Here is a 25,778-nt window from a genome sequence, read left to right as displayed (position 1 = left end):
CTCTGTAAAGCACCAGTTCCATTGGCAGCATTGGAATCCGGGAGTAAAGCGGAGTACCCGGAAGAAACCCACGCAGGCCCGAGGAGAACATGCAAACTCCACACAAGTGGACGTGACCTGGATTTGAACCCAGGACCCCAGCACTAACCACTTGCATCACCGGAGCGCCCATGAACATATATATGTAAATAAATATAATATAATACATAATATAAAAATAATTGTAAATTCCCTTTGAGAATTGTTTTCATACTGGTAGCTTGTTTTACCAGGTTTCCATACCATATGTTGTGAATAAATGTTTTGTCATGGCGACATGTGTTCAGCATTTGCCAGCTACCAGTACTGTTGCAATCCTTGGTGTGAGCTGAGAAAAAGTGAAAAAAAATGTATACCAATTTTAGTCACAAAATATGGGTGTGCTTTATAGAAGGGTGTGCATTATCCTCCGATAAATACGGTAGTTAAATAGCAATTACAAAACAGCTTCTTCTCTGTTTTATCCAAATTAGTATTTATTTTATAACAAGTATTCTTTAGTTTAGTATCCACACTTCGTTTTAGTATACATTTTTATAAACATATATTTATAAAAAATAAATTCAAAAAAGTCACAAACTCAGACCACACCCCTTTTATCATATTACTTTTTTTCAGCGAGAGAGAAGCCTGGCCCGAAACCGAAGTAATTATTGACATTTTAGGCCCGGCCGTCGGGTTGGATTCGGGCTCCGGCTGAAGAGCTCACCAGACTGTTGCGCTTTCAAAAGTCCATTCATTCAATTTGGGGCGCTTGACTTTCCGTAGTTGCATTACTGTATGGAAATATTCGGAGGGTCGAGATGGCTGCCGAACCAAACAAGACAGAAATATTGACTATTTTCAAACGACTGAGATCCATCCCTACTAACAAGGTAATTCAACATGAAACTCTCAGTGTTCTCCTGTTGTCTTGTCGATGCGTGTTTGATTTATAACCATCGTTTGCTTCGTGTTTTTTATGAACCGAGGCCCAGTTTTTGCGCTAAGCTAACTGTGGCTAACAGCTGCTAGCCTGCCGGCAAATTAGCAAACGTGAAGGCCACGTATACGATTTGTGTTGGCTGATGTACGATAGTCATATATCGAGAATGTACGGCTCAAATAAACCTAGCCAACTTTATACGTGTTTCTTTGGTTTTCAAGCGGGATCGTAGAGTTTGACATTAATTTGACAAGTGTATTTCACAGCGTCTTTGGCTTCATATCACCTCTTTGCTGCGGTATTGAATGTCTCCTGCACAACTGTGTCTATAGTCCATTTATTGCACAATATACACATAATCTAGAATGTCAGCGCTTCGGGATTACATTTACTCAGGCGTTTAGTATCCAAAATAATATTAAAGCCTTGGAGTTAAATGGACTCGTTATTTTGTTGAATTGTCGCTTACAGAAGTCACATATGGGGAACACATTCCAAATAGTTTTCCCCGACAATGATAGACACAAATTATATTGCTTAAGCATTGTTCACATACATTCACAGGTGTGTTTTGACTGCTCTGCAAAAAACCCTAGTTGGGCGAGCATTCCATATGGCGTCTTCTTGTGTATTGACTGCTCTGGAAGCCACCGATCCCTTGGTGTACACCTCAGCTTTATCAGGTGGGTTGATGACAAATGTTAGGTGTAGTTTGTCTTGTTGAAATCCCTTGCAACATCTGTGTACACGTTACTTTTCCACTATACTACTACTATATGTAACATTCCACTAATTGGGGATACTCCTGACCCATGAATTATTATTTGTTAAATTTTCAGATCCACTGAGTTGGATTCCAACTGGAACTGGTTTCAACTTAGATGCATGCAGGTTGGAGGCAATGCCAATGCAGTAAGTGGATGCTGGCCTGACAAGCATATTGTAATTTGGGATAAGTTGAAGTGGAATTTTAATTCTGCCTGTCTTTAAGCACGCAGTCAAATGCAATGTTGACGTGACTGTATATGACAAAGACAACAAAATTTCTTTGTGTTTTGAAGACTGGATTTTTCCACCAGCATGGCTGCTCCACAAACGACACCAATGCCAAGTATAATAGCCGTGCAGCGCAAATGTACAGGGAGAAGATTCGACAACAAGCCAATGCTGCACTGTCAAAATATAGGACAGACGTGAGTATAACTCTAGCAGAACCAGTAGGCAAATATGTGCTTTTAACATTCTATAAGATGGGGCACAATAGTTTGTTCTCTGTTGTTTGCTGATTTTCATTAAAAGGCTTAAAAGTCAACCAACATTGAATAGCAAATTGTCTAAAAGAAAATACATAGCCACACACAAAGAACAGTTGGGAGTAAGGCATTATAAAATTAATGGTTTACAGCACAGGTGTCAAACCGATTCCACAAAGGGCCAAGTGGTTGCAGGTTTTCCTACCAACCAATGAAGACGATACCTTGGCACCTATCTGTTCTCTTTCAACTGTAATTAGTTGATTTCAGGCAGGTGCTGCTTGTTTCAGCAGAAACCTCATTGGTCAAACTGTGCTGTTTCAGTTGAAAGGAAAACCTGCACCCACTTGGCCCTTTGCGGAATCGGTTTGACGCCTGTGGTTTACAGTATATAGTATAATAAATATTTCTCATATGAGCAATGCTGTTTGTGCACAATAAAGTGCTAAGTTATTATGAATTTAGGAATCTGCTCAATCAATGCTCTCTAATAGAAGATTTTAGGGTTTCCCATGGAAAATCCAACGTAATGTTTCATTTAACTGGCAAAACATTATTTTAAGCTGCCCAGTGAATGAATGGTTAGCGCGTCAGCCTCACAGCTCTGGGGTCCTGGGTTCGAATCCAGATCGGTCCACCTGTGTGGAGTTTGCATGTTCTCCCCAGGCCTGCGTGGGTTTTCTCTTGGATACTCTGGTTTCCTCCCACATGCATGGTAGGCTGATTGTACACTCTAAACTGCCCCTAGGTATGAGTGTGAGTGTGAATAGTTGTCCGTCTCCTCGTCCCCTGCGATCGGCAGCTGGCCACCGATTCAGGGTGTCCCCTGCCTCTGGCCCGAAGTCAGCTGGGATATGCTCCAGCACCCCCCGTGACCCTAGTGTGGATAACGCGGTTCAGAAAATGAATGAATGAACCTTATTGTATATTTAGCAATTTAGTGCACAAAAAACACAATGTATTGGATAAATGTATTTTAATTTAGCAGCATTAACAGTTTTCAGTGGAGTGACTTTGTAAAAAGAATTAGCTTTGTATTAAAGGGAAAAATAATTCTAATCAGAAATTGCATTTTTTTGTTTTGACTCATAGACAAATTATGATTATTTTTAATACATGCAGAGGACTCATTTAACCCATTTGCTACCATTGAAATTCAATCCATTTGTTCATTTTGTTTTCATTACAGTCAAAATAGATTGGACCTCTACGACCGTTAATGGTGTTAAAAAGCAACCTTTAACAGCCAGTCTTCCCATTTTAAATGAAATGGATGTCTGTAGCCATCCATGACATCCAATGAGTTAAAAACTATGTAAAAGAAAATCAACTTTAGCATGTTCCTTAGGGCCATAAACGTGTGTATTTTTGTTTTTATTCATTTGAATCAAAATCAATGAAAAAGTGCATTATGTAAGCTGATCACAGATCTTAGCTACATATTACCAACTTTACACATTTCAACTAATACACTAACAACAATTTTTTTGCAACTCGGTACTCATAGGTGTCAATAGCATAAATTATGACAATTTCAAAGTTTATTCAAATAGAGGAAAGTTACCAACTTTTTGGTTAATGGCAGTTTGGAATCAACAATTAGGTTCATGCTGCTACCTTATGTACGAGAGTGTGCACCATTCATTCCTCCACCTTGATTTCCCCATGCGCTTGAGTACACCCACAAATAGTTGCAGACAATAATCGACGATAAAATTTGTTGGCAACAAATTCAAATACAGATTTTATCAATTAGTTGTTGCAACCTCAGTATAAAAGATTACGTTTTAAATGTCAAAAATCAAACTTCCTGCAAACCATGTTGAGAACCAGAGTAAATAAATGAATTGTTATTCAAGGACACAGGAAATACTATTTTGGGAGATTTGAGGCTTGCTATTATCAGTCAGTGAATTGATAATTTATTAGAACAATTGGATTTTAAGTTAATGGCTATTTTGTCCCCGGCAGGATAAATTTATCTGGAGCCATGCTCAGTGTTTATCATAATTATACGTAGTTGCCAGTATTCTAATTCTAATTGTTTGAATTTTCACCAAGTGCCCATAAGTATTCAATGCATGTGGCCAATGGCCATCCTTCCACTTTTTATTGCAGCTATGGATTGACTCATCAGTGGGAGGCACTCCAGCTGCTCCTGACAAAAAAGAACCAGACTTTTTTGCAGAACACACCCAGGTAAGTTAGGAATATGTCTTTGAGATTCATAGAGTAGGTCAGCAGAACTGCGTGGCAAAGAATACAGAAAACACAGTTACTTCTCACTTTAAAAATAGAACAAGCGTTTTGTTAGTGTGGAAAAAAATGATGACAGTGGGACTTTAATTGTACCGTATTTACTCACATATAAGACCTATTTGTCGGACAAAAAATGACGACTGAAACGAGGCTACGGCTATAATGTGCATCAAAAGACGACATGCGCGAAACTTCAAGGTGACAAAGACGAAACGCCATAATGCAAGACAATGCGTCCGATACGGTCATTTGTTTCAAAATAGAGAAAAGATAAACCGATAAAACTATTAGTGAATTAGTTTAGCGTTAGTGATCATTGATAGCGCTGGGACGGTACTCGGACGTTTGGTCGCCCGGACGTTTGGTCGCCCGGACGTTTGGTCGCCCGGGCGTTTGGTCGCCCGGGCGTTTGGTCGCCCGGGCGTTTGGTCGCCCGGGCGTTTGGTCGCCCGGGCGTTTGGTCGCCCGGGCGTTTGGTCGCCCGGGCGTTTGGTCGCCCGGGCGTTTGGTCGCCCGGGCGTTTGGTCGCCCGGGCGTTTGGTCGCCCGGGCGTTTGGTCGCCCGGGCGTTTGGTCGCCCGGGCGTTTGGTCGCCCGGGCGTTTGGTCGCCCGGGCGTTTGGTCGCCCGGGCGTTTGGTCGCCCGGGCGTTTGGTCGCCCGGGCGTTTGGTCGCCCGGGCGTTTGGTCGCCCGGGCGTTTGGTCGCCCGGGCGTTTGGTCGCCCGGGCGTTTGGTCGCCCGGGCGTTTGGTCGCCCGGGCGTTTGGTCGCCCGGGCGTTTGGTCGCCCGGGCGTTTGGTCGCCCGGGCGTTTGGTCGCCCGGGCGTTTGGTCGCCCGGGCGTTTGGTCGCCCGGGCGTTTGGTCGCCCGGGCGTTTGGTCGCCCGGGCGTTTGGTCGCCCGGGCGTTTGGTCGCCCGGGCGTTTGGTCGCCCGGGCGTTTGGTCGCCCGGGCGTTTGGTCGCCCGGGCGTTTGGTCGCCCGGGCGTTTGGTCGCCCGGGCGTTTGGTCGCCCGGGCGTTTGGTCGCCCGGGCGTTTGGTCGCCCGGGCGTTTGGTCGCCCGGGCGTTTGGTCGCCCGGGCGTTTGGTCGCCCGGGCGTTTGGTCGCCCGGGCGTTTGGTCGCCCGGGCGTTTGGTCGCCCGGGCGTTTGGTCGCCCGGGCGTTTGGTCGCCCGGGCGTTTGGTCGCCCGGGCGTTTGGTCGCCCGGGCGTTTGGTCGCCCGGGCGTTTGGTCGCCCGGGCGTTTGGTCGCCCGGGCGTTTGGTCGCCCGGGCGTTTGGTCGCCCGGGCGTTTGGTCGCCCGGGCGTTTGGTCGCCCGGGCGTTTGGTCGCCCGGGCGTTTGGTCGCCCGGGCGTTTGGTCGCCCGGGCGTTTGGTCGCCCGGGCGTTTGGTCGCCCGGGCGTTTGGTCGCCCGGGCGTTTGGTCGCCCGGGCGTTTGACAACATGACAGAGTTTACTGTTGAAACCAGCTCTCAAAATTATATTCATGAGAGAGTCCGATAGACTTATTTCTTTGTTAAATTGAATAATTTGATATTGCGGCCCGGTGGAACGAGTGGTTAGCACGTCCGCCTCACAGCTCTGGGGTCCTGGGTTCAAATCCAGGTCACGTCCACTCGTGTGGAGTTGGCATGTACTCCCTGGGCCTGCGTGGGGTTCTCCGGGTACTCTGGTTTCCTCCCACTTTCCAAAAACACTCTAAATTGCCCCTAGGTATGGGTGTGAGTGTGCATAGTTGTCCGTCTCCTTGTGCCCTGCGATCGGCTGGCCACTTATTCGTGTGTCCCCCGCCTCTGGCCCAGAGTGTCCGGTCCACGATGAACATTCAACAAGGTCGAACACAAGTAAGCAAGCCAATACAGATGAGTGAGGTTTTGACGCTTCTCCAGAAGGAGAGCACGGAGGGAGAACAGACAGAGTTACTCTGCGTAAGAAGGTCAATCTTCGACTATTTCCGCTCTCCAATCTCCGACTCTTCTTTGTGCATCAACAGTTTAATTAGGACAAGATTGCGTGACATACAAACTCTCTACGACAAAGATGCAGGGCTGTGACACCGATGAAGGCCGTGACACGGATTGAAGGCTGTGACACGGATTGAAACATTCTTTTTGTTTCTGCAAGATTATTTGACATTTCCCCCCTGTAGTAACTAAAATAATTTTTATTAATCACATCAATTTGTATCCCTCCTCTCTGGGTTTAGAATACAAACATCACCATCAGTTACCGTATTTTCATGACTATAAGGCGCACATAAAAGTCTTAAATTTTCTCCAAAATAGACAGGGCCCCTAATAATCCAGTGCGCTTTATATATGGACCAAATACTAAAATTGTTATCACGATAAAATAAAATTAATCAGTTGATAGGGTACACCGACTCTACTATTTTCCCGTAGACAAAGTATTGCGCAGTGACTGCTGGGATATGTAGTAGTTCTTTTGTCAATACACCCAATGGATTGTGGCCTGTATACATCGACATCAATACAGCTTGACAAAGCATGGAAAGCCCTGGTGGAAAAGTTATGCTAGCTACCAGCTAGCTACTATTTACGAATGGATTGTGGCCTGTATACATCGACATCAATACAGCTTGACAAAGCATGGAAAGCCCCGTTGGAAAAGTTACGCTAGCCTCCAGCTAGCTACTATTTACGAATGGATTGTGGCCTGTATACATCGACATCAATACAGCTTGACAAAGCATGGAAAGCACCGTTGGAAAAGTCACGCTAGCTACCAGCGAGCTACTATTTACGAATGGATTGTGGCCTGTATACATCGATATCAATACAGCTTGACAAAGCATGGAAAGCACTGTTGGAAAAGTTCCGCTAGCTACCAGCTAGCTACTATTTACGACTGGATTGTGGCCTGTATACATCGACATCAATACAGCTTGACAAAGCATGGAAAGCACCGTTGGAAAAGTTACGCTAGCTACTATTGGCGAATGGATTGTGGCCGCCTGGACGAACGTATAATACTCAGCGTTTTCGATGACTCGTTTGGACAATTGTTCAGTTCAGACACAGAAAATTAGGACTTTCATGGATTTGTGTGTGATGATGACGTGAGTAAGTTGTAAAATGGCTAAATAAAGTACAACCGAACTCAGTTTTCCTTCCGTTGCCTTTTTAAAAACATGTTTTTAGCGTGTGGGTGTAGCGTGCAAGGACTATATATCCCAGCAGTCACTGCGCACCGGAAACCGGAAAAAGAGTCTGGGGCTGCTTCCGGTAGCCAGCGCTATTGCGGTTAGATATTCATATATAATATATAACATAAATGCGTCTAAAAAAACGGTGCGTCCTTTGTGTGTTTAAAATACAGAAATAGCACTCGTTACTGACACTGCAGCTAAAAATACGATGCGCCATATAGTCGTGAAAATACGGTACTCTTCACAGGGTATGGAAAACAACAAAGTCACTTGTCAGGGCACCATCTTAATGAGCGAAGTCAAGACAAGCATATTTACACAGGAGTCGGCATCCTGGGATTCGTCACACTTCAAAGGAGTGCGAGAATCTCCAGCGTGGTTTGCCATGCGGTGGTACTGTATGTCACTGTAAGATACTAGCGTGTTCTGGATTCTGTTATGGCCAGGTGTCTTGCATAGTCAGGAAGCGCCAGGACTCCTGATTCCAATTTTTTTTGCTTCACTTCCAGGAATGTTGGTTTCCTTCTTCAGTCCATGCTATTGGGTCCCTCATTGTCATCTCAGTACTGTAGATTATGTCTAGCAGTGGTTGAGTTAGTCCTGCATAGTTTGGAATCCAACTCCTGCAGTAGTTGGTTAGGCCTATGCAGGCCATCATTTGTTTTTTCGTTTGTGGTTTCGGACATGGCTGGATGGCTTCTCGTCTTCCATCTGTTCGTTCCCTTCCTTTCTGTGAGACTCGATGTCCCAGGAAGGTGACTGACTCTAGACAGTACTGCAGTTTCTTCAGCGACGCCTTGTTCCCAGTTTGCTCCAGATGTTTGAATAATCTGATTGCTTCTCTGTTTTCCTTTTCTGTGGGACTGGCTATCAGTATATCGTCTACATATACTAGGGTCTGTGGGGTGTCTTTATGTTCATGCTGACTAATACATGCGATCTCTTCTGAGAATATTGTGGGGCTGTCACAGAACTCCTGTAGCAGCCTTGTGTATGTTTATTTGATTCCCTCAAATGTGAAACCAAACCAACCTTTGGCTGTTTTGTGTAATGGAACAGAGAAAAATGCATTGCTTAGATCAATCACGGTAAATAATTTCTGGTGTGGTTTTAACTCGTTCAACAGCGTGTGTGTGTGTCTGGTACACGGGGTGCTCTAGATTGTACTGCTGCATTGACCGTCTTAGGTCCTGGACCAATCTCCACGTTCCCGTCTCTGCTTTCTTCAAGGGAAAGATGGGAGTGTTGCATTCGCTTGATGGACTTTCAATTAGAATGCTTGCTTCGAGCATTTCTTTGATTACTGGTCTGATGCCATCTACAACATCTGGTTTGAGAGGGTATTGTCTGACTCGTGGTCGATATGATGTCTTGGGCTCAATTCTTACTACTTTTGCTGTGGTCATTTTTCCTACGTCTGCTTTTGATTTGGACCACAATGAACTCTGTACTGTAGGGAAGTCTTCATCTTGTAGCAGTATGTAGTCTTGTCATGCAGTCAAATGCGTGTTCTGACTTGCCCGAGTCCTCCACTTCAGCTTATGTCTTGTGACTGTTCCATATGGGGTGTTCGTCAGTACGCTGAGTGTAGGAGTCTGATGTGACCACGACTCCTCGCTTCTGGTCTCCAAGAATCGCACCATACGTCCAAGGTCCTTCCAGGGCCTGTGGGGTTTTCTCTTTATGGACATGTGGGGTGTTATCCAAAACTGTAGCAGTTTTTCCGCTTGAGGTGGCAAGTCCACTGAGGTGGCCGCATCTCCCTCTGCCGTCGTGTACAGGTACTCCAATCGAACGAGTTGGGTTCCTAGTCGCTCGAACTGTTTAACAAATTCTGTTCTGGCTTTCCCAAACTTCATGGTGATGTGTAGTGGCCAGTGGGTTTGTGCTTGGCCATCTACATCTTCGACTTTGGTTTTTAACTGTCGGACTACAGATGAGGGCCCTTGTGTTGCTAAGTCTAGGGAGTAGAACGTATGAGGTTCCTCTTGACCTTCGACTACTTGGATCTCCGTTTCCTCCCACCTGTGTACTGGGGTCATGCCATCATCTGTGGGGATAAGGCTGATTCCCAGTTTACGGAGTAGGTTTCTTCCCAAGAGGTTCACAGGACAGTTCTTACTCATCACGAACTTTGCTTCGTGGTTTCGTCCATTTTTCAGCTGTTATTTTTATTTTCCTTTACTTCTTCAATAGTTCCATGTGTCCTCCTACTCCTATTACAGTGATCCATTCTATTCCTGGTACCAATCCTGGCACTTTGTCTTTGATGAGCGATTTATCTGCTCCAGTGTCACATAAGAATTTTATTGGTGTTTGTCTTTGTCCCAGAGGGTGGACATGATTTCAGTTAAGTCTAACACTTCTGCTGGCAAGCAGGGGGTTTCTTTGTCCTCCCCATCACTTTCTTCAGTGTCCTCCTCCGCGTTAGGCTTCCGTTTCTCTTCCCTCTGGCGTCATTCTTGTTGTTGATGTTCAAGATTGAACGGTGGGGGTCTCTTGTTCCCCATGGGTGGACCTCTGCAGTCTCGAGCAAAGTGTCCTCTCTTGCCACAGTTGTAACACTTGTCTTCTGGGTTTGCTTTTCTTGGTGGGCCGGGTCGTCCTCGGCCTCTCCCTCTTCCACGTTGTTGTTGGTAGAATAATTCTGATGACCCTTGGTTCTTTATTGGGTCTCCCAGTCCCTTGCATGCTTCGGTGTACTCGGACTCGGTCCATGGACGGTGGACGAGAATGGATTGATTGCGATCTCCGTTCACTTGGAAGTGTGGGTTTGCCACTTCAACAATGGGATACACCTGACTTGGTGGTGCCCATGGTGGTGGGTCAGGGTGAGGTCCTTGGGATGCCGCCAGAGAAGCTTAGAGTTGTCCTTCTCCTCCTCTTTCTTTTTGTCCTCTCGTCTGCATCTTTTGGGCATTGGCCTCGTTTGGGCCTGAGGTTACCTTGCACATTATGCCTGCAACAAGTTAAACAGTTCCTACAAAAAAGATATTTAGACCTGTTGGCACATTGAACACACGCTGTACCATGTCCATCATCCCCCATGAGACTTTCCATGGCCCAATTTGGCAATTACTTCAAACAATGATTGTGTGATGCATAGCTTGTTTTCTACTGCATAGAGGCCATTCTCGCGTTGAGTGGCTCCTTCCATCTACCATTTTAGTTTCTCTTTTCCTGGTCGTTTATTTTAACCTTTTGTAAGAAGGTTTAGTCTCAATTGAAACACTCACCATTTTTTTATATGGAGACATTAAAACCAATATAAAGGAGTTCCCTATGGTTTATGGCATTGCTCGCTGAGCAATAATCTTTGGCATTGCTCCCTGAGCAATAATCTTTCCAATCAATATTGAAGTGCTTGCCATTTCGTTTTATTACGTCAAAAGGTTTATCTTACCTGTCTCCTCAAACGTTTCAACAGAGAACCTTCTTACAGTGCAAAAGGTGGATCCACATCCCCCTCTTCTCTTAATTTGTAGGCCTTTGAAGCAATAGAAAGCAACGTGATTTGGTTGACATCAATTGTTTGATGCATACGCAATCCGTAATATTCTACTAGTCATCAATATGACAACCCCCACTCCTCAGGAAGACCGACACACAGTCAACCACTTGGATCGTCCGGAAAGGCACAGATTTTCTCGGAGATGGGCCGACGCACAGCCACGATCCTGCTGTATACCTTTACGTAGTTCTCCGACACATAGAACGCTTCTCGACTCAGGGAACGGTATACGCAACTTTTTCTCCGACAAACAGAGAATTTCCCCGACACACAGGGAAACGGGGACTTATGCTAGATTGGTTTTGACGAATTAGTTTTAACCAGTGCCTTACCGTCTTAGGTGCCTGTCCTAGTTCAATGAGATTCGTCACTGGACCTCGGGGCGATGGGTGACCAATCCCTAATGGCCTCAATGGGGGATGGCTGACGTCAGTTTCTTGGCCTCTCGATTCCCCGTCGTCCCGATGCCACAGATCTTGAATCCCGGATTTCAGCACCAAAATGTCCGGTCCACGATGAACATTCAACAAGGTCGAACATAAGTAAGCACGCCTAGACAGATGAGTGAGATTTTGACGCTTCTGCAGAAGGAGAGCACAGAGGGAGAACAGACAGAGAGTTACTCTGCGTAAGACTCCGGTCAATCTTCGACTGTTTCCACTCTCCAATCTCCGACTCTTCTTTGTGCATCAACAGTTTAATTAGGGCAAGATTGTGTGACATACAAAGTCTCTATGACAAAGATGCAGGGCTGTGACACAGATTGAAGGCTGTGACACGGTTTGAAGGCTGTGACACGGATTAAAAAATATTTTTGTTTCCGCAAGATTATTTGACACGAGTCAGATGGTAGAGGCTCCAGCACCCCCGCGACCCTAATGAGCATAAAGCGGTTCAGAAAATGAGATGAGTTCATTTGATATTTTGCATTTTCAAAGACGAGCATATTAACTTGATATTGACCCCTAATAATGTGCTTTTGATTCAAATAGTATCTCAGAAACACCACGTGCGATGATTTTTCTTAAGATATTCCTTTCAAAGTAACACATTTGTGTTCTATTAAAACCATGAATGTGGAGGTGAAAATTGTGAATCAGGGGGCAGCTTATACACAAGACATTGTAAAATTCAACAATTTTAAGGCAATTTTAAGGGTGCGACTTATATGCGAGTAAATACGTAAATGGTAAAAGGTGCATGTACAACTTTTGACACAATTGCTTCTGATGCCAACTGTGGCAAACTTTTGACTTTTTCCAGATTAAGAAGTTGAATGATCTTTATCCACTCAAATTGACTCTTGTGTTTCAGTCTGTTAATGACTGGAGCATGACTCCTGCCTCAGAGCCGGAGCAGAATGGAGCTACGCTAGCTGTACAGCCGAAGGACACCGTGGCAAAAAGCCAAGATGACAACCGTTAGTAAAGTTTGGAGTGCTAGATTCACCACTTTTACATGTCACATAGCTGATGAGAATAATGTAACACCGATTGGATACAAAGGACTTTTGATGCAATGAATTTGAAATCTTCAGTATCTGTAGGCCGTAATTATCAACTTTCAAGAAATGAAGACTTGACATTTTTATGCCTGGCCTGGTGTAATGAAATAATTAAGATTTCTCAAATGATTGACAAAAAAATTGAGTACTTTTTACTGTATTTTATTGTTATTTTCTTGTCTTAATGCTATGCCGTATGGGTTCCAAATTAATATTAGTTAAATAACCAATGATTTTTTGAGTGTTGTTTTCCAACCTTGCCTTATTCAGAGCCAGATGAAGGACCGAGCATCGATGGTTTGAGCACATCACCAAAAGCCACGACGGGTGAGCCCATTAAGATAACTCTAATCTTGCTCGCGTGTATCCATGTCTTCATTCAGCACTTGTCAGCACTTAGGTCTCATCTGTTTTCTTTATCTTTAGACTAGGAGATAAAACAATATGGGTTTTTCTGGACTGATACCGATTATTAGTAGTTAGATAACAGATATTTGGAGTCGATATTCATTTGCAGTAAAAGTGTAAAATTGGTGTAAAAAAAATAATAATGCAAGCACTGAACTCCATTGAACTTTATTTAATCTAACAAATATGGTATAATACACTGAAGAAATGACCTTGTCAAAATGATCTATTCTACCCATATATTTATTAAGGAATGTTTTGAGGTTTGTGTGTGTGTTTATCTATAATCCTTAAAGCGTGATTTATGGGTGTGTGAGTGAGTGTGTGTGTGTGTGTGTGTATGTTAAGATTCTCTCGCTACGTTTGTCCAAACCGTGCAATGGAGAGAGTTGAAATTTTTTATGGTGGCCAGAAACGGCTGTCGGCTCCTAATAGACGAGTAATTGAATTTCTTCACCTTCTCCAAGTGTGTAAACTCAATCTTTTATTTTTTAAACACCCATTTTTCAGAAGACATTTTTTTTTAATAGCGCAACAATTGACTTTTGGTTCTATTGTCCTGCTTGTTACCAATAAAGGGCTTCAAATTGAGGCATAGCAGTCACAACAATATCAAAGCCCTTGCTTGACTTAACGAGCAGGGTGTCGTTTATGTTACCACATGAAAATGCAGGCAGGAGAGACAGGAGAAAAGCACATTTTAGGGAGCTTGTAAAGCAAGACGATACAAACAACTTACATTTACAATCAATTGTCTCATATAAATACAGTACATTTTAATCAGGTTAGCTAAGAACTCATTGAATAGAAAACTAGAATGGCAATAACCACAGCATCACACGTAAACTTCACCTGGAGGTCTCATTTTTTTGCCTCTTTAATAATCAGCAGTGAATGAACTCATTGAAACCAACTCAAGTGGATAATTATTTTATTTACTGTATAAGTAAACTCTTTCTCACTTCTAAACAGTTCTAAAGATTTTTACACCAAATACCCCCTTATTATATAGTACAACTGGCTAATATCAAAATAGACATAATAAACATAAAAGGACAACATTTTTATTGGAACTTGTATTTTTTATTGTTAGATGCTGTTTGAAAATTAAAACAGATTTAACTAGAAAATGCTTTGCTCTCCCATTTGTCTCTTCCTGTAGACTTTCAGTCACTTCCTTTCAGTTTTTGGGCATTTTCAGGTCATTTCCCTGGTAACTCATTAATTTCAGTTAATGGGGATGTCTATGTCAAATTGTTTACTTTTTATGACATCGCGTATTTGAACAGGCCAGAGGGATCATAAGACTTCCAACTGCAAGCTTGCCATCTAACTGTGTTACTATGGCTGTTTGGTATAATAGTGTCACGCGATTATTTTTGTGACATCTCACAAACGACAATATTGGTAGCATTACTGTGGACATACCTGGCAAAAGTAAAGCAAAATCTAATATTTGAAATCAAGAGCAAAACTAGCCTCGCCCAAAATGGTGGAGGAAGAGTAGCGTTACTTTACAAACGTACTCTTGTCAAGGTAACAAGTGTGGTGTGGTAAAACTACACTTAAAAAAATACTAAAGGAAATGTAATGAGGTAATTGTGACATTTTACTACCCACCACTGGATTCTACTTTGAGAAGGTGTGTATTAACAGCTGTAAAGAGTTAAAGCTGTGGCCCTATGTGGCTCATTTCAACATCCTTATTCCATATGCGGCAGCACATGCACAAATTGGAGCCAAAGAAATAAAACCGTGCTCATGGCTAACAGCTTGGCATCTAAGAGATAATCGATTCTTAGCTTCTATAATGCTGTTATTCTCATGATACACATCAGAGGTCAAGCAGGGCTATGAGTAGTTTGTGACATGAAGCCAGGTCATATTTACTGTCATGCAGATAACACCAGTGTTCCTAATGACTGAGTGGTGCGTTGGCAGTTTTAAGAACTCGTAAGGAGTGCATGTAGAATGCTTAAATTTATTAATGGTCACACTTCATTTCACAGAGGTGAAGCCATTCATTATTGGAAAAAAGAAGCCAATGTCTGCCAAAAAAGGGGTAAGCAATTATTTGTATTTTACCAACTCCAAACAAGTGTAGTGCCTGCCATTTTGTTTTTGTTTTGAATAGCTCATTCATTTGGGTGGTCATAAATGCATTTGGCTATGTTCTCATGATGCAGCTGGGTGCAAAGAAGGGCCTCGGAGCCCAGAAGGTGAGCAGCAAGAGTTTTTCAGAGGTGGAGAAACAAGCTTCTGTGGCTGAGAAACTTAGAGAAGAGCAGGCAGCCGAGGCCAAAAAACAAGCTGAGGAGTCCATGTGAGTTTTAAACTTAAATTCTGGTCTGCTCTCTGAGCAAACAGGATGCATTTTAAAACCTCTCTTTCAATCTCACCAACATTCCAGTGTGGCTTCCATGCGTTTGGCCTACAAAGAGCTAGAGATTGATAGGAAGCTGGAGGAAAAGAAGCTCAAGAACCTGGAGGGCAAGAAGAGAGAGCAGGCCGAGAGGCTTGGTATGGGCTTTGGGAACAGGAGGTAATTGAATTAAATGCATCGTCTCTTTTTGGTTGATCTGTTTCAGCTATTGTAATTGATAACAAAAATGTGGAGTTGTAAATGAATACATAACAAGCTTAGGTTAATGTCAGTTTTCAGCAATTTTTGTCAAAATGTTAGCTGCATTGAATTTTCCAGTTGTTTAAATACCATATTTTCACACCTATAGGGCGCACTTAAAAGTCTTAAATTTTCTCTAAAATGAACGGTGTGCCTAATCAGTCGGTATGCCTTGTTTATGGGCTAAATTCAAAATTTAGTATGACCCTGACCGCTTGGGTGACTGGTTTCACTTCTTGCCGACGTGCTACTTATTGCGATTGTGTGCTCGTAGTGCTTTTAACCCCCAAAAACACTTAATTCTAAAAAAACAGCACATTAGAGCTATACAGAGGATATTCCTGACGTGAATGACAGGCAGTTCAGGCAGGCAGCGTCGCATGGGTTGCGTGACGATTTGGAATGGATTGGCGATGCCGATATAACAGCGAGGAAAATCAGCGTGACGTAAGGCTTGGGAGTGATGCATGTCACGTGTTACAATGGATTGTGGGTGACTGTGCTCAAGTGTAGGCCAGCACTGTTGTTCGAGCTTTCGCCAAAGCTGGTATCAAGTTCCCGGAATACACCACTCTGACTGACAGGGAGATGGACCATAGCATGTTGAACGCCGAACTCTTTATATCAGATACAAAAGATGAGGAGTTTGACGGTTTTGTAGATTTTAACTGCTTCAACTTCTATTAACGTGTGTACTTTTTACCTCAATAAAACACTATCAAACTTAGTTTTGCTCGCGTTGTCTTTAAAAAAAAACACGCTAGTGCCTAGCATGACATACGCTAGCCTAGTGTCATGCTAGCGCACTATCCGCAGAGGCGCCTTTTGTACAGACGCTCCCCTACTTACGAACATTCAACTTACGAACAACGGTACATACGAACATGTCTGCAAATTGCGTTTAAGTCCAAAAATGTTCGCAAGTCCAATTTTGTATTTCCCCTTTTTCGGAGTAGTACTTCTTTCCGCCGCTAATACCGACGCCTGGCGCTGTGAGAGCTCAGCTCACCCAGCATCTACCTTCTTCTTCGTTGCAATGCGGAAGTGCGTGAATGTATCTCCAGTGTGCAAAGAACCTTTTTCATTTGTATCATTAAATATCTCATGCATCCAATATTGAATATGGTTGGTAAAAAGCTAAAGGCTTCTATTGAGGGAGTTGCAAGGAAGAGGCAAGCCATTTCATTTGAAACGAGTGGCAATAGTAACGAAGCTTGATGCGCGTGAGAGTGGTGAGCGTTTCACGGGCATTGAATCGTTCGACCGTCAGTACCATTTATAAACAGAAAGATCGAGCAGCAGGACCCAAATATTGAACGTTGCACAAAGTTTGCAAATCAATTGAATGATGCCATACAGTGCTACCGCATTATTTATGATGAAAAAAAGAAGAAAACTGTGCAATTGTCATTAGGTCGCTTCTTTTGGCCAGTTTCTAATACATAAATCTCTCTCTCTCTCTCTCTACAGTACTGTACATATTCTCTCCATTTTATTAAATGTTTTTTTTTCAGTACAAACCAATGCGTGTTACTTATACAAGCCTTAAACATACAAATGCACTTATATAAACCTTCAATATACTTATATCGGCCTTAAACTTAAATTATAATACAAATTATAGCACTGAATCAACTTACAAACAAATTCAACTTATGAACAATCGCTCGGAACCAATTGCGTTCATAAGTAGGGGAGCGTCTGTATTGACAAAAAACTGAAAATATACGAAACTATACAACTGAGACTGTGCCCTTTCAGACGGTGCGTTTTATAGATGTGAAAATACGGTACCTAAAAGTTGTCCAAATCTTTTTATGCCTCTTAATTTAGAATATTTTCTTATTTGTTATTGTATTTTTTTAATAATAAAAGAAATGTTTCATGTCTTCCAAAAACTAAAATTGGTCAAACTATAAATATTACATTAATCCCTTGAATTTTGCAGATAATTAAGACCAGACATGGCCACGATAATCGAAAAACCGCGACGTAGGATCACCCCAAATAATTGAATTGAATGCTTTTACAACAGATAGACAAATAAATAAGTATAGTCCAAGTGAGGTCAGCAGAGTGAAGTGGGCTTGTTCCGTCTGAAGTCCAGGATGAGTTCCATGGTTTTTGGAGACGTTCAGTGCCAAGTTGCACCACTCTCTGAGTCTATGGATGCAACCACAAACAAGCAGACACATATAAATCAATATACAGTGGAGATAAATAATCAATAAATAAATAAGTAGTCCAATTGAGGTCAGCAGAGCGGAGCAGGCTTGGTCCGTCAGAGGTCCAGGATGTGTTCCACTGTTTTGGAGGGATATAGAGTTTTAAGGGTCATATGTGTGAACACTTGGTCAAAAGTTTTGAAACACTTTCTCATCCAACGGAATGTTGAACTGTCTCCACATTTTTAACTCTGGTGTACAGACACAAAATGCAGTGTACCTTGTTGTATGTAGTATATGTGCAAAAAATGCTAAATTCTCCCTCCTGTAAATAGACATTCACGAAAGAATTGTAAATGGAACAAGTTTCTGGTATTAAGCCAGTATGACTAAGCATGAAAGTGAAACCCAATCAGAAGGAAACAAACAAATCCATAAAATGATGCAATGGGTGTGAGTTGTTAGGTCATGTCTTTAATGTTAAATGTCAATACATTTACTAAGCAGTTGGTACTATGACCAATCACCTTTTATTTGTACATTTAAAACCTATTAAAGAGTTCTGTGTAATTGTGCTATAGCAAACTAGGCATTTGAATTGAATTTAATTGAATGCTTTTATAGTCATTATACAAGTATAATGAGATTGATAGCTTTCACCAAGTAGTGCACAAATAACAACAACAACAGCTTGTTCCGTCAGAAGTCCAGGATGGGTTCCACGGTTTTGGAGACGTCATCATATGGATGCAACAACAGACAAGCAAACACATAAAAAATCAATATATGGTAATGATAAATAAATAATCCGAAATAGTAATGATAAATAAAATAACTGGTCAGCGCCAAGTTGTTGAGAGCGCACAACTTGCTAAGTCTGAGGACCTCATCTCTTTAGGCCGTCTCATTCTTCCCTGTGATCATTCCCACCACGGTTGTATTGTCTGCAAATTTCACAATATTCTCAGGGTGCGTGGGTCTGCAGTCGTGTGTGTAGAGTGAGTAGAGCAGTGGACTCAGTACACTGCCTTGGGGTGAGCTGGTACTGAGCGTTCGGTCAGAGAGAGGTGGCGACCCAGCTTCACATGCTGGGGTTGGTTGGTTAGAAAGTCCTCAATCCAGGAGCATGTGGAAGGTGGGAGCTCCAGGTTGGCCAACTTGGGGATAAGAATGTCCGGTCTTATGGTGTTAAAGCTGAGCTGTAGTCGATGAAAAGCATTCTGATACAGCTCCCTCTTTTCTCAAGGTGGCTTAGTGCAGTGTGGAGGGCGGTGGTTATTGCATCTTCGCTGGATCTGTTCGGCCGATATGCAAACTAATGTGGGTCATGGATGAGGGGAAGACTGGCTTTGATGTGTTTCGGTACCAATTTTTCAAAGTACTTAGTGATGATTGGTGTGAGAGCTACTGGGCGGTAGTCGCCCAGATTTTTAGCGTGTGACTTCTTGGGTACTGGGATGATGGTGGCCGATTTCGGACAGGCTGGGACGGAGGCTTGTTCCAGTGAAAGGTTGAAAATGTCCGTGAAGACTGGGGTTAGTTGGTAAAGCAAGGATGACAGAATTTGTTTTAAATTTAAAAAGTTCTTTATTTTAAAGTCAAAAGAAAAAAGTAAATACCACCCTCCATGTAAAAACATTATGGTTTTGCCTAGATAGTTGAAGCCCCTTTTGCTACAAATTTTTAGATTTTCAATATTAACCATCCACTGAATGTTGTTAAGCCGATTGGAAGATTTTGCACTGGCACTTCTCCAAAAGAAATCACGCAGAACACTGGTATAGGTCTCCTTTCTGTGGCTTGTGCCATTGGAGTCATGAAGCTTAATGGACAAGAAACAGTAACTCAGTGGCAGGCTTTTGCCAAAGGTCTATAATGTGTATGGGTGCGTGTATGTGAGTTTTTGAATGTGACCTATTGAGAACCTTTCTCAATATATGTTTTTGTTTCTTGTTTCAGTGCTGTGTCACATTCAGTGATGTCTGAGATGCAGGTGATCGAACAGGAATCGCCAGTGGGAGCCAAGACCTCGACTCGTTCTAAACTGGATATTTTCGATGATTCCGGTTTCACCTCTGGACCTCCAAAGTACGAGTCATTCTCAAATTGTACCTGTTCATTTACTCTGTTTTGATAATAAAAGTTAAAACAGATGCTCTGTTTTCTACAACTTTTCAGATACAAAGACAACCCATTCACGGTGGGAGACGGTTTTGGATCCCGCTGGGATACCGATGGCGGGACCGCCTCTTTTAGCACTGCCTGGGCTCTGGAGAAAGAGGAACCCAAGGAGGAAGTCACCATCTCCAGTATTCAGCCAATAGGAGAGAGGTATTTACACAGCATTACAGTAATACCTTGACATACGAGTGCCCCGACACATGAGCAATTTGAGATACGAGCAAATATTTACCTTGAGATATGAGACAAATTTTGATATCTGAGCATACAGCCAGGTGTGGGCAACGCGAGAAGCTGCTTTTGAGAACAACATGGGCACTGTTTTTCCCGTCGCAACTCCCTCGTGTAAATGTTTCTACAAGCACTGGGCAGACCGTTGCATTTTTTCAGTGTTTTTTTCCCCCGTTAGTCAGTGCAGAATGGCGGAGCTTGCCCTCCAATACGAGAGGAGTACTACCTCCCGGACGAGTTGGCAAGTGGTCGTGCGTTATCCTATTGTGAGGACATTTGTGTGTATCATTTTCGTAATATTGTGAAGGGAAGTCAAAAGCAAACAATCCTCGATAGGTTCCTTTTAAAAACTGCAGCTGAAAGTCAGGGTGGAGGCGGGGCAAATAGAGCCAACTCTGTTAACAGATGACGAATTAGAACAAATAAAGTTTTTTCATTCCAATATGCTGTTTTTTGGTGTTTTTTTCAGAGGGTCGGAACAAATTAATTTGTTTTTTAGTTAATTTCTATGGGAAACGTTGTTTTGACATACGAGTCAATCGGCATACGAGCTCAGGCCCGGAACCCATTAAACTCGTATATCAAGGTACCACTGTATTTATATTTCATTGAAGTATTTAACAAAATAGTGATTCATGGTCGCTTATCCAATCTAGACTTCCTAGTAGAAGAAAAGCTGAGGTGTCCTCTTCAGCCGCAGAGTCGAGCGAGGCCAGGCAGAAGTTTGCTAATGCAAAGGCCATTTCTTCAGACATGTTCTTTGGCCGCGAGAGCAGCGCAGAGGTGAGATCATGACTTATTTATGACCAAACATGTATGTGTATATGTGTGCGTGTCCATGCATGTGTGCAACTGTCCGCGCGTTTGCGCGTGCGTGCGTGTGTGTGTATTCTATGTTAAGTAATACCATGCGATACGGGCTGAATGCGTTCCGGGCCCGAGCTCGTTTGTCGATATACTGGTATCTCAAATCAACTTTTCCCATAGAAATGAACTAAATACAAATTAATTCATTCCCACCCTCTGAAAAAACACCAAAAAACAAGATATTACAATGTAAAAACATCTTTTTATTGGTTCTAATTCACCACCTAATCACAAAGTAACAAATACCTATCTGGTGGTTATGATCTTCAATACTAAAAGGTGACATTACTCAGTACAGACAGACGGCACGGACGAGAAAGAGAAAGGACAGAAGACAGACTTGATGGACGCGCTCGTAACATAACATAAACTTTAAATTTAACTTAAATTCACTTAGATTACTCACACTTAAAAACCCGTTTTAATCTTACACAAGCAGGGGGGCCCGCCGAAGCCTGGTTGTTTAGAACCAAAAGACAGTTGTTGCTCTATAAAAAAAAATCTCTTTTGAAAAATGGGTTAGATGAGAAAGGAAATTTTCAGTTGCACACATAGCACAGCAAACGTGAATACAATTATGTACAGATATACAGAAGCAGGAGTAGTATGCCTTTTGGGGAAAAGTAAGGAAAACTGACAGTCAATTTCAAAAGAAAGAAGGACGAATTTTACCTGGTTAAGCATTGTGTAAGTGTTATTTTTGTTAAAACATTGTAAACCAAAGTGAAAATATGACAAAAATATAAACTCACACAATAGCGGTGCTGTTGCATAGTTCATGTAACTAACTTCAAGCAGAAGGTCTGCAGTGTGCACTGAAGAAGGTATCAATATTTTGAATCTGCAGAATGTAATGCTTAAAACTACCACAAGAAAGCAGCAAATTAACGTATTTCTGGTCAGGCATACTCATCGATAATCCTTGCAAATGCTCAAAGCTCGAGTTTGCATAATTGGAGAAGGATAAGAAATCCAATCACTCGTCTATTAGGATCCGACAGCCGTTTCTGGCCACCATAAAAGAATTCAACTCTCTACGTTGCACGGTTTGGACAAACGTAGGGAGAGAATCTACATACACACACACACACACATACATAAATCACATTTTCTAGGGATTATTATAGATTACACTAAATTTAAACCTTCTTGTGCAATAACCGAGGCAAAGATGTTAATGAATGCCACCATGGCTTTGGAGACGGAACTTCCTGGTTCTCCATGTGTCAGAACCGAGTGTTCGTTTCGTCTGTTTTATTTTTTTATTTTAATTATTGAAGCAGCCACGACTCGCTTTGAAGGGTTTTGCTGGTGTCTTTTTCAGATGCTTGCTTTGCTTTCAAGTTCATGTAGATTCCGTTGGCTTTTTCGCAGATTATCGATACGGTCACGCTATCCAGTAAAAAAAATGCAACCTGTACACCCAGTGCTCATAGATATCTTTATGGGAGGTAGATGCGGCGAAAAAGACAGTGCGCTGTTGTCATAAGCAGCCTCTCGCAGACTCGGCCACCAGGCTGTGTCGTATGCTCGTACAGTGGTACCTCGAGATACGAGCTTAATTCGTTCCGGGACTGAGCTCGTATGTCGATATTCTCGTAACTCGAATGAACGTTTACCATTGAAATTAACTAAAAACAAATTAATTCGTTCCAAACCTCTGAAAAAAACACCAAAAAACGGATATTGAATCGGAAAAAAATGTTTTTCTTTTAATTTGCCATCTACTGAAAAAAACTGAAAAAATGCAACGCTCCGCCCAGTGCTCTGAGACATTACATAGAGGGAGTTGCGACCAAAGACATTACAAAGAGGGAGTTGCGACCAGAGACATTACACGAGGGAGTTGCGGGAGAGAGCCAGTGCCCCTGATGTTCTTATGAGCAGCCAACAAGAAGTAATATATACTCCTCGTAGCGATCGCTCCGCCATTCGCGCTGAGTGACGGAAAAAAACACAAATCTCTGACCAGTGCTCGTAGATATCTGTTATACACGAAAGAGATGGGGCAAAAAAGAGGTTAGAGGTGGGATGGCTGTTCATTCCCTGCCATTCTCAGACCTCAAATGGATTGGACATCCACTAATTATAAACTAATTGATGGCAGGGTGCAGTTTTGACTCATTGGCTGCCGTTGCTAGCAGAATCGTGAAAAGTGAAGTATTTAGGTGTGACTATCTATTCCTGCGGCTTATTGTCCAGTGTGGATCATGTACGAATACTTTTTCTTGTTAAGTTTGGTGAGTGTGGCTTATATTCATTGTTATACAAAAATTACATTCATTTGTTATTTTGTTGTTAAAAGGTATTTGGATTGTAAGTTGAAAAGCATTTTGTTAAAGATGCTTGAGCTGTCACAAATGCAAACACATTTGCATCACAGTTATTGCCGTTGTTGTTTTTTTGCATTGTCGTGTAATGACTCCCTTAAATTCACCACCAAATTGAACATAATCTTAAAACACTTTGAAAAGTTTGTGGACACTTGAGCCAAATATGTAGTTGAAAACAAGTTAAAGGGAAGCAGGAACTGTTTAATGAAGATGTGAGGCAATTATTTTTGTGTCAGTATGAAGCAAAGACTCGACTGGAAGGCATGTCCGGAAGCACGTCCATCAGTTCAGCTGACCTGTTTGGAGATGGCAGTGACCATAAAGGTACAACATCACACTTCTTTTACTGATGTGATGTTGCTTGATATTCAAAGCACCGATAGGAAACCGTCTCACATTTCATTTCTTTTATTTGTGGTTTTAGGGCGCTCAGCAGGCTTTGACAGCGTCCTCCCCACTGGTCCGGACATCACCCAATTCAAACAAGGAGTAAAGACTGTGGCTGGCAAAATGGCCGTCCTTGCCAATGGTGTCATGAATACTATCCAGGTAATCTCACACTAGAGCAGGGGTGGCCAAACGGGTTCTCGAAGGCCGCTGTGGGTGCAGGTTTTTGTTCCAACCGATCCACCACAAGCACTTTGATCAATGAGATTTCTGCAGAAAACTAAAAGCACCTGACTGCAATCCACTGATTGCACTTGTAGGACACCTGATTTGTGAAAAGGTGTCCTCTTGATGGGTTGGAATGCAAATCCGCAATAGTTTGGACAACCCTGCACTAGAGCATGTATTGAGTATGGATTTTGATTCCCAATCCCGTCCCTCTCTTGTAGAAAATTACTCCTCCCATTTTACTCCTGTTTTTTCTCTCCCTTTTTTCTTACTTTAACCTTTAAATTGGTCATTAGGTGAGTCCATTTATTTTTCTTTTTGGATTACTGTGTTTTAAACAGTTCAAATCAAATAAACACCATGAACACTTATCTGTAATAACAGTGGTACCTCTACTTATGAAATTAATTGGTTCTAGAATTTTTTTTCATAACTTGGTGGCAGCATTTTACATTGACATAGCATATCTGTGCTATGATCTCTAATACTACCTCTTAAACCCTTTATAATTTATCAAGGTATACCAATTTTTTTAATGAAATATATATGCAAAAAAGAGCAAACATAAAATAATTTATTAAGACATTAAAATGACGACACAACCCCGAACCTCTCTCTCTCTCTCGCGCGCGCGCGCACACACGGCAAATATTTGCTTGGAATTTTCCTCGTATCTCAAATTTCTTGTATGTTGGGGCATTCGTATATCAAGGCATCACTGTATTGATATAATGTTGAATTGAATAGAATATTGACACACTGGAAGCCACTGGATCAGTCAGTGGCTTGCATTGGTCCTTGGTTCCATAATGGTGGTTATTGTGATACCGGATCTTTCCTAAAACCAAGTAATACAATGTAAAGGCTGTGTATATAATGACATTCATTCTATGATAGAAAAGAAAATCAAAATCTAAAATTGTCAAAATCTAAAATGCACAATTGCTGCCACACAGCGATTTTAATTAAACCTTAAACATAAGCTTAACCATTAGCTCGGCATTTAAGAAAGACCGGTTAACTCACCTGTAGCAGTTTGAATGAGGTAGCACCCATTGTAATGAGTATTTCACAAACTTTTGTGTATTTTTTGTTGGATCTTAGGATCGCTACGGCTCCTACTGAGCAGCCTCGAGAGACGAGCATCTGTGGCCAGATGATGAACGAGCAAGGCCTCAGAGAACCGGCCCGTTGGACAGGTGCATTTGGGCAGGATGAAATGAGAGCGAAGGGAAGCAGAAGGCTTTGCATGAGGATAGAAAATCTTCCTTTTCCCATCCCTCACCTCCTTTGAGACTGTTGCTGGAGTGAATCGGTATTTTGCCCACTCAACATTGGAGTTTTTATTTCCATAAAGGAAACCATGTGGTTTTAGTGTATCTGAAGCAAGAGTCGTACCTCAAGATGATTTGTTTTCTTTCCTGGTCTTTGATTTTCAAAATTTTGTTAAGACTTCATTCTATATTTTGTTTATCTCAATGTTATATAATAATTAAATGTTCATTGTTATACTAAATAAATGGGGAGTGGTATATTTTTAGCATCACATTAATGCGAAAATGGTTGCATATAGTGTTCGAGTCGCTGCCGCTCACAAGTCTTGTTATTTTACACAGAACGGAATGCCGAGAATCTCCAAAATGTCTGAGCTTGGACTTGTACATTTCTGTCTGAACATTAAAAGCCTCCTATCCTCA

At 42.2% G+C, this 25,778-nt stretch overlaps 1 protein-coding gene across 2 annotated transcripts; it reads left to right on the top strand.

Moving 5' to 3' along the window:
* The first annotated feature begins 642 nt into the window (after positions 1–642).
* Positions 643–25,778, top strand: arfgap2 (ADP-ribosylation factor GTPase activating protein 2). 2 transcript variants are annotated; one of them, XM_077624325.1, is made up of 16 exons: positions 643–914; positions 1,529–1,647; positions 1,804–1,876; positions 2,026–2,157; positions 4,336–4,416; positions 12,469–12,574; positions 12,929–12,985; positions 15,076–15,128; positions 15,253–15,389; positions 15,477–15,608; positions 19,814–19,942; positions 20,033–20,185; positions 20,923–21,049; positions 23,703–23,790; positions 23,891–24,015; positions 25,186–25,778. In XM_077624325.1, the coding sequence occupies exons 1-16, from the start codon at positions 843–845 to the stop codon at positions 25,204–25,206; spliced, it is 1,605 nt and encodes a 534-aa protein (XP_077480451.1). In that variant the 5' UTR covers positions 643–842; the 3' UTR covers positions 25,207–25,778. The 2 variants fall into 2 exon arrangements, 1 of the variants encoding a protein (XP_077480451.1); XR_013305835.1 differs by lacking the exon at positions 20,923–21,049.

Source organism: Stigmatopora argus, chromosome 2 (genome assembly GCF_051989625.1).
Source record: "Stigmatopora argus isolate UIUO_Sarg chromosome 2, RoL_Sarg_1.0, whole genome shotgun sequence".
NCBI classification, from domain to species: Eukaryota; Metazoa; Chordata; class Actinopteri; order Syngnathiformes; family Syngnathidae; genus Stigmatopora; species Stigmatopora argus.
Note: the sequence above shows the minus strand (reverse complement) of the source record. Positions and strands in the feature narration are given on the sequence as shown.

Coding starts and splice junctions, on each gene's coding strand:
- arfgap2 (XM_077624325.1), top strand. CDS start 843: ATGGCTGCCGAACCAAACAAGACAGAAATATTGACTATTTTCAAACGA. Junction 1,648..1,803: donor GTACACCTCAGCTTTATCAG/GTGGGTTGATGA, acceptor TTAAATTTTCAG/ATCCACTGAGTTGGATTCCA. Junction 1,877..2,025: donor TTGGAGGCAATGCCAATGCA/GTAAGTGGATGC, acceptor TGTGTTTTGAAG/ACTGGATTTTTCCACCAGCA.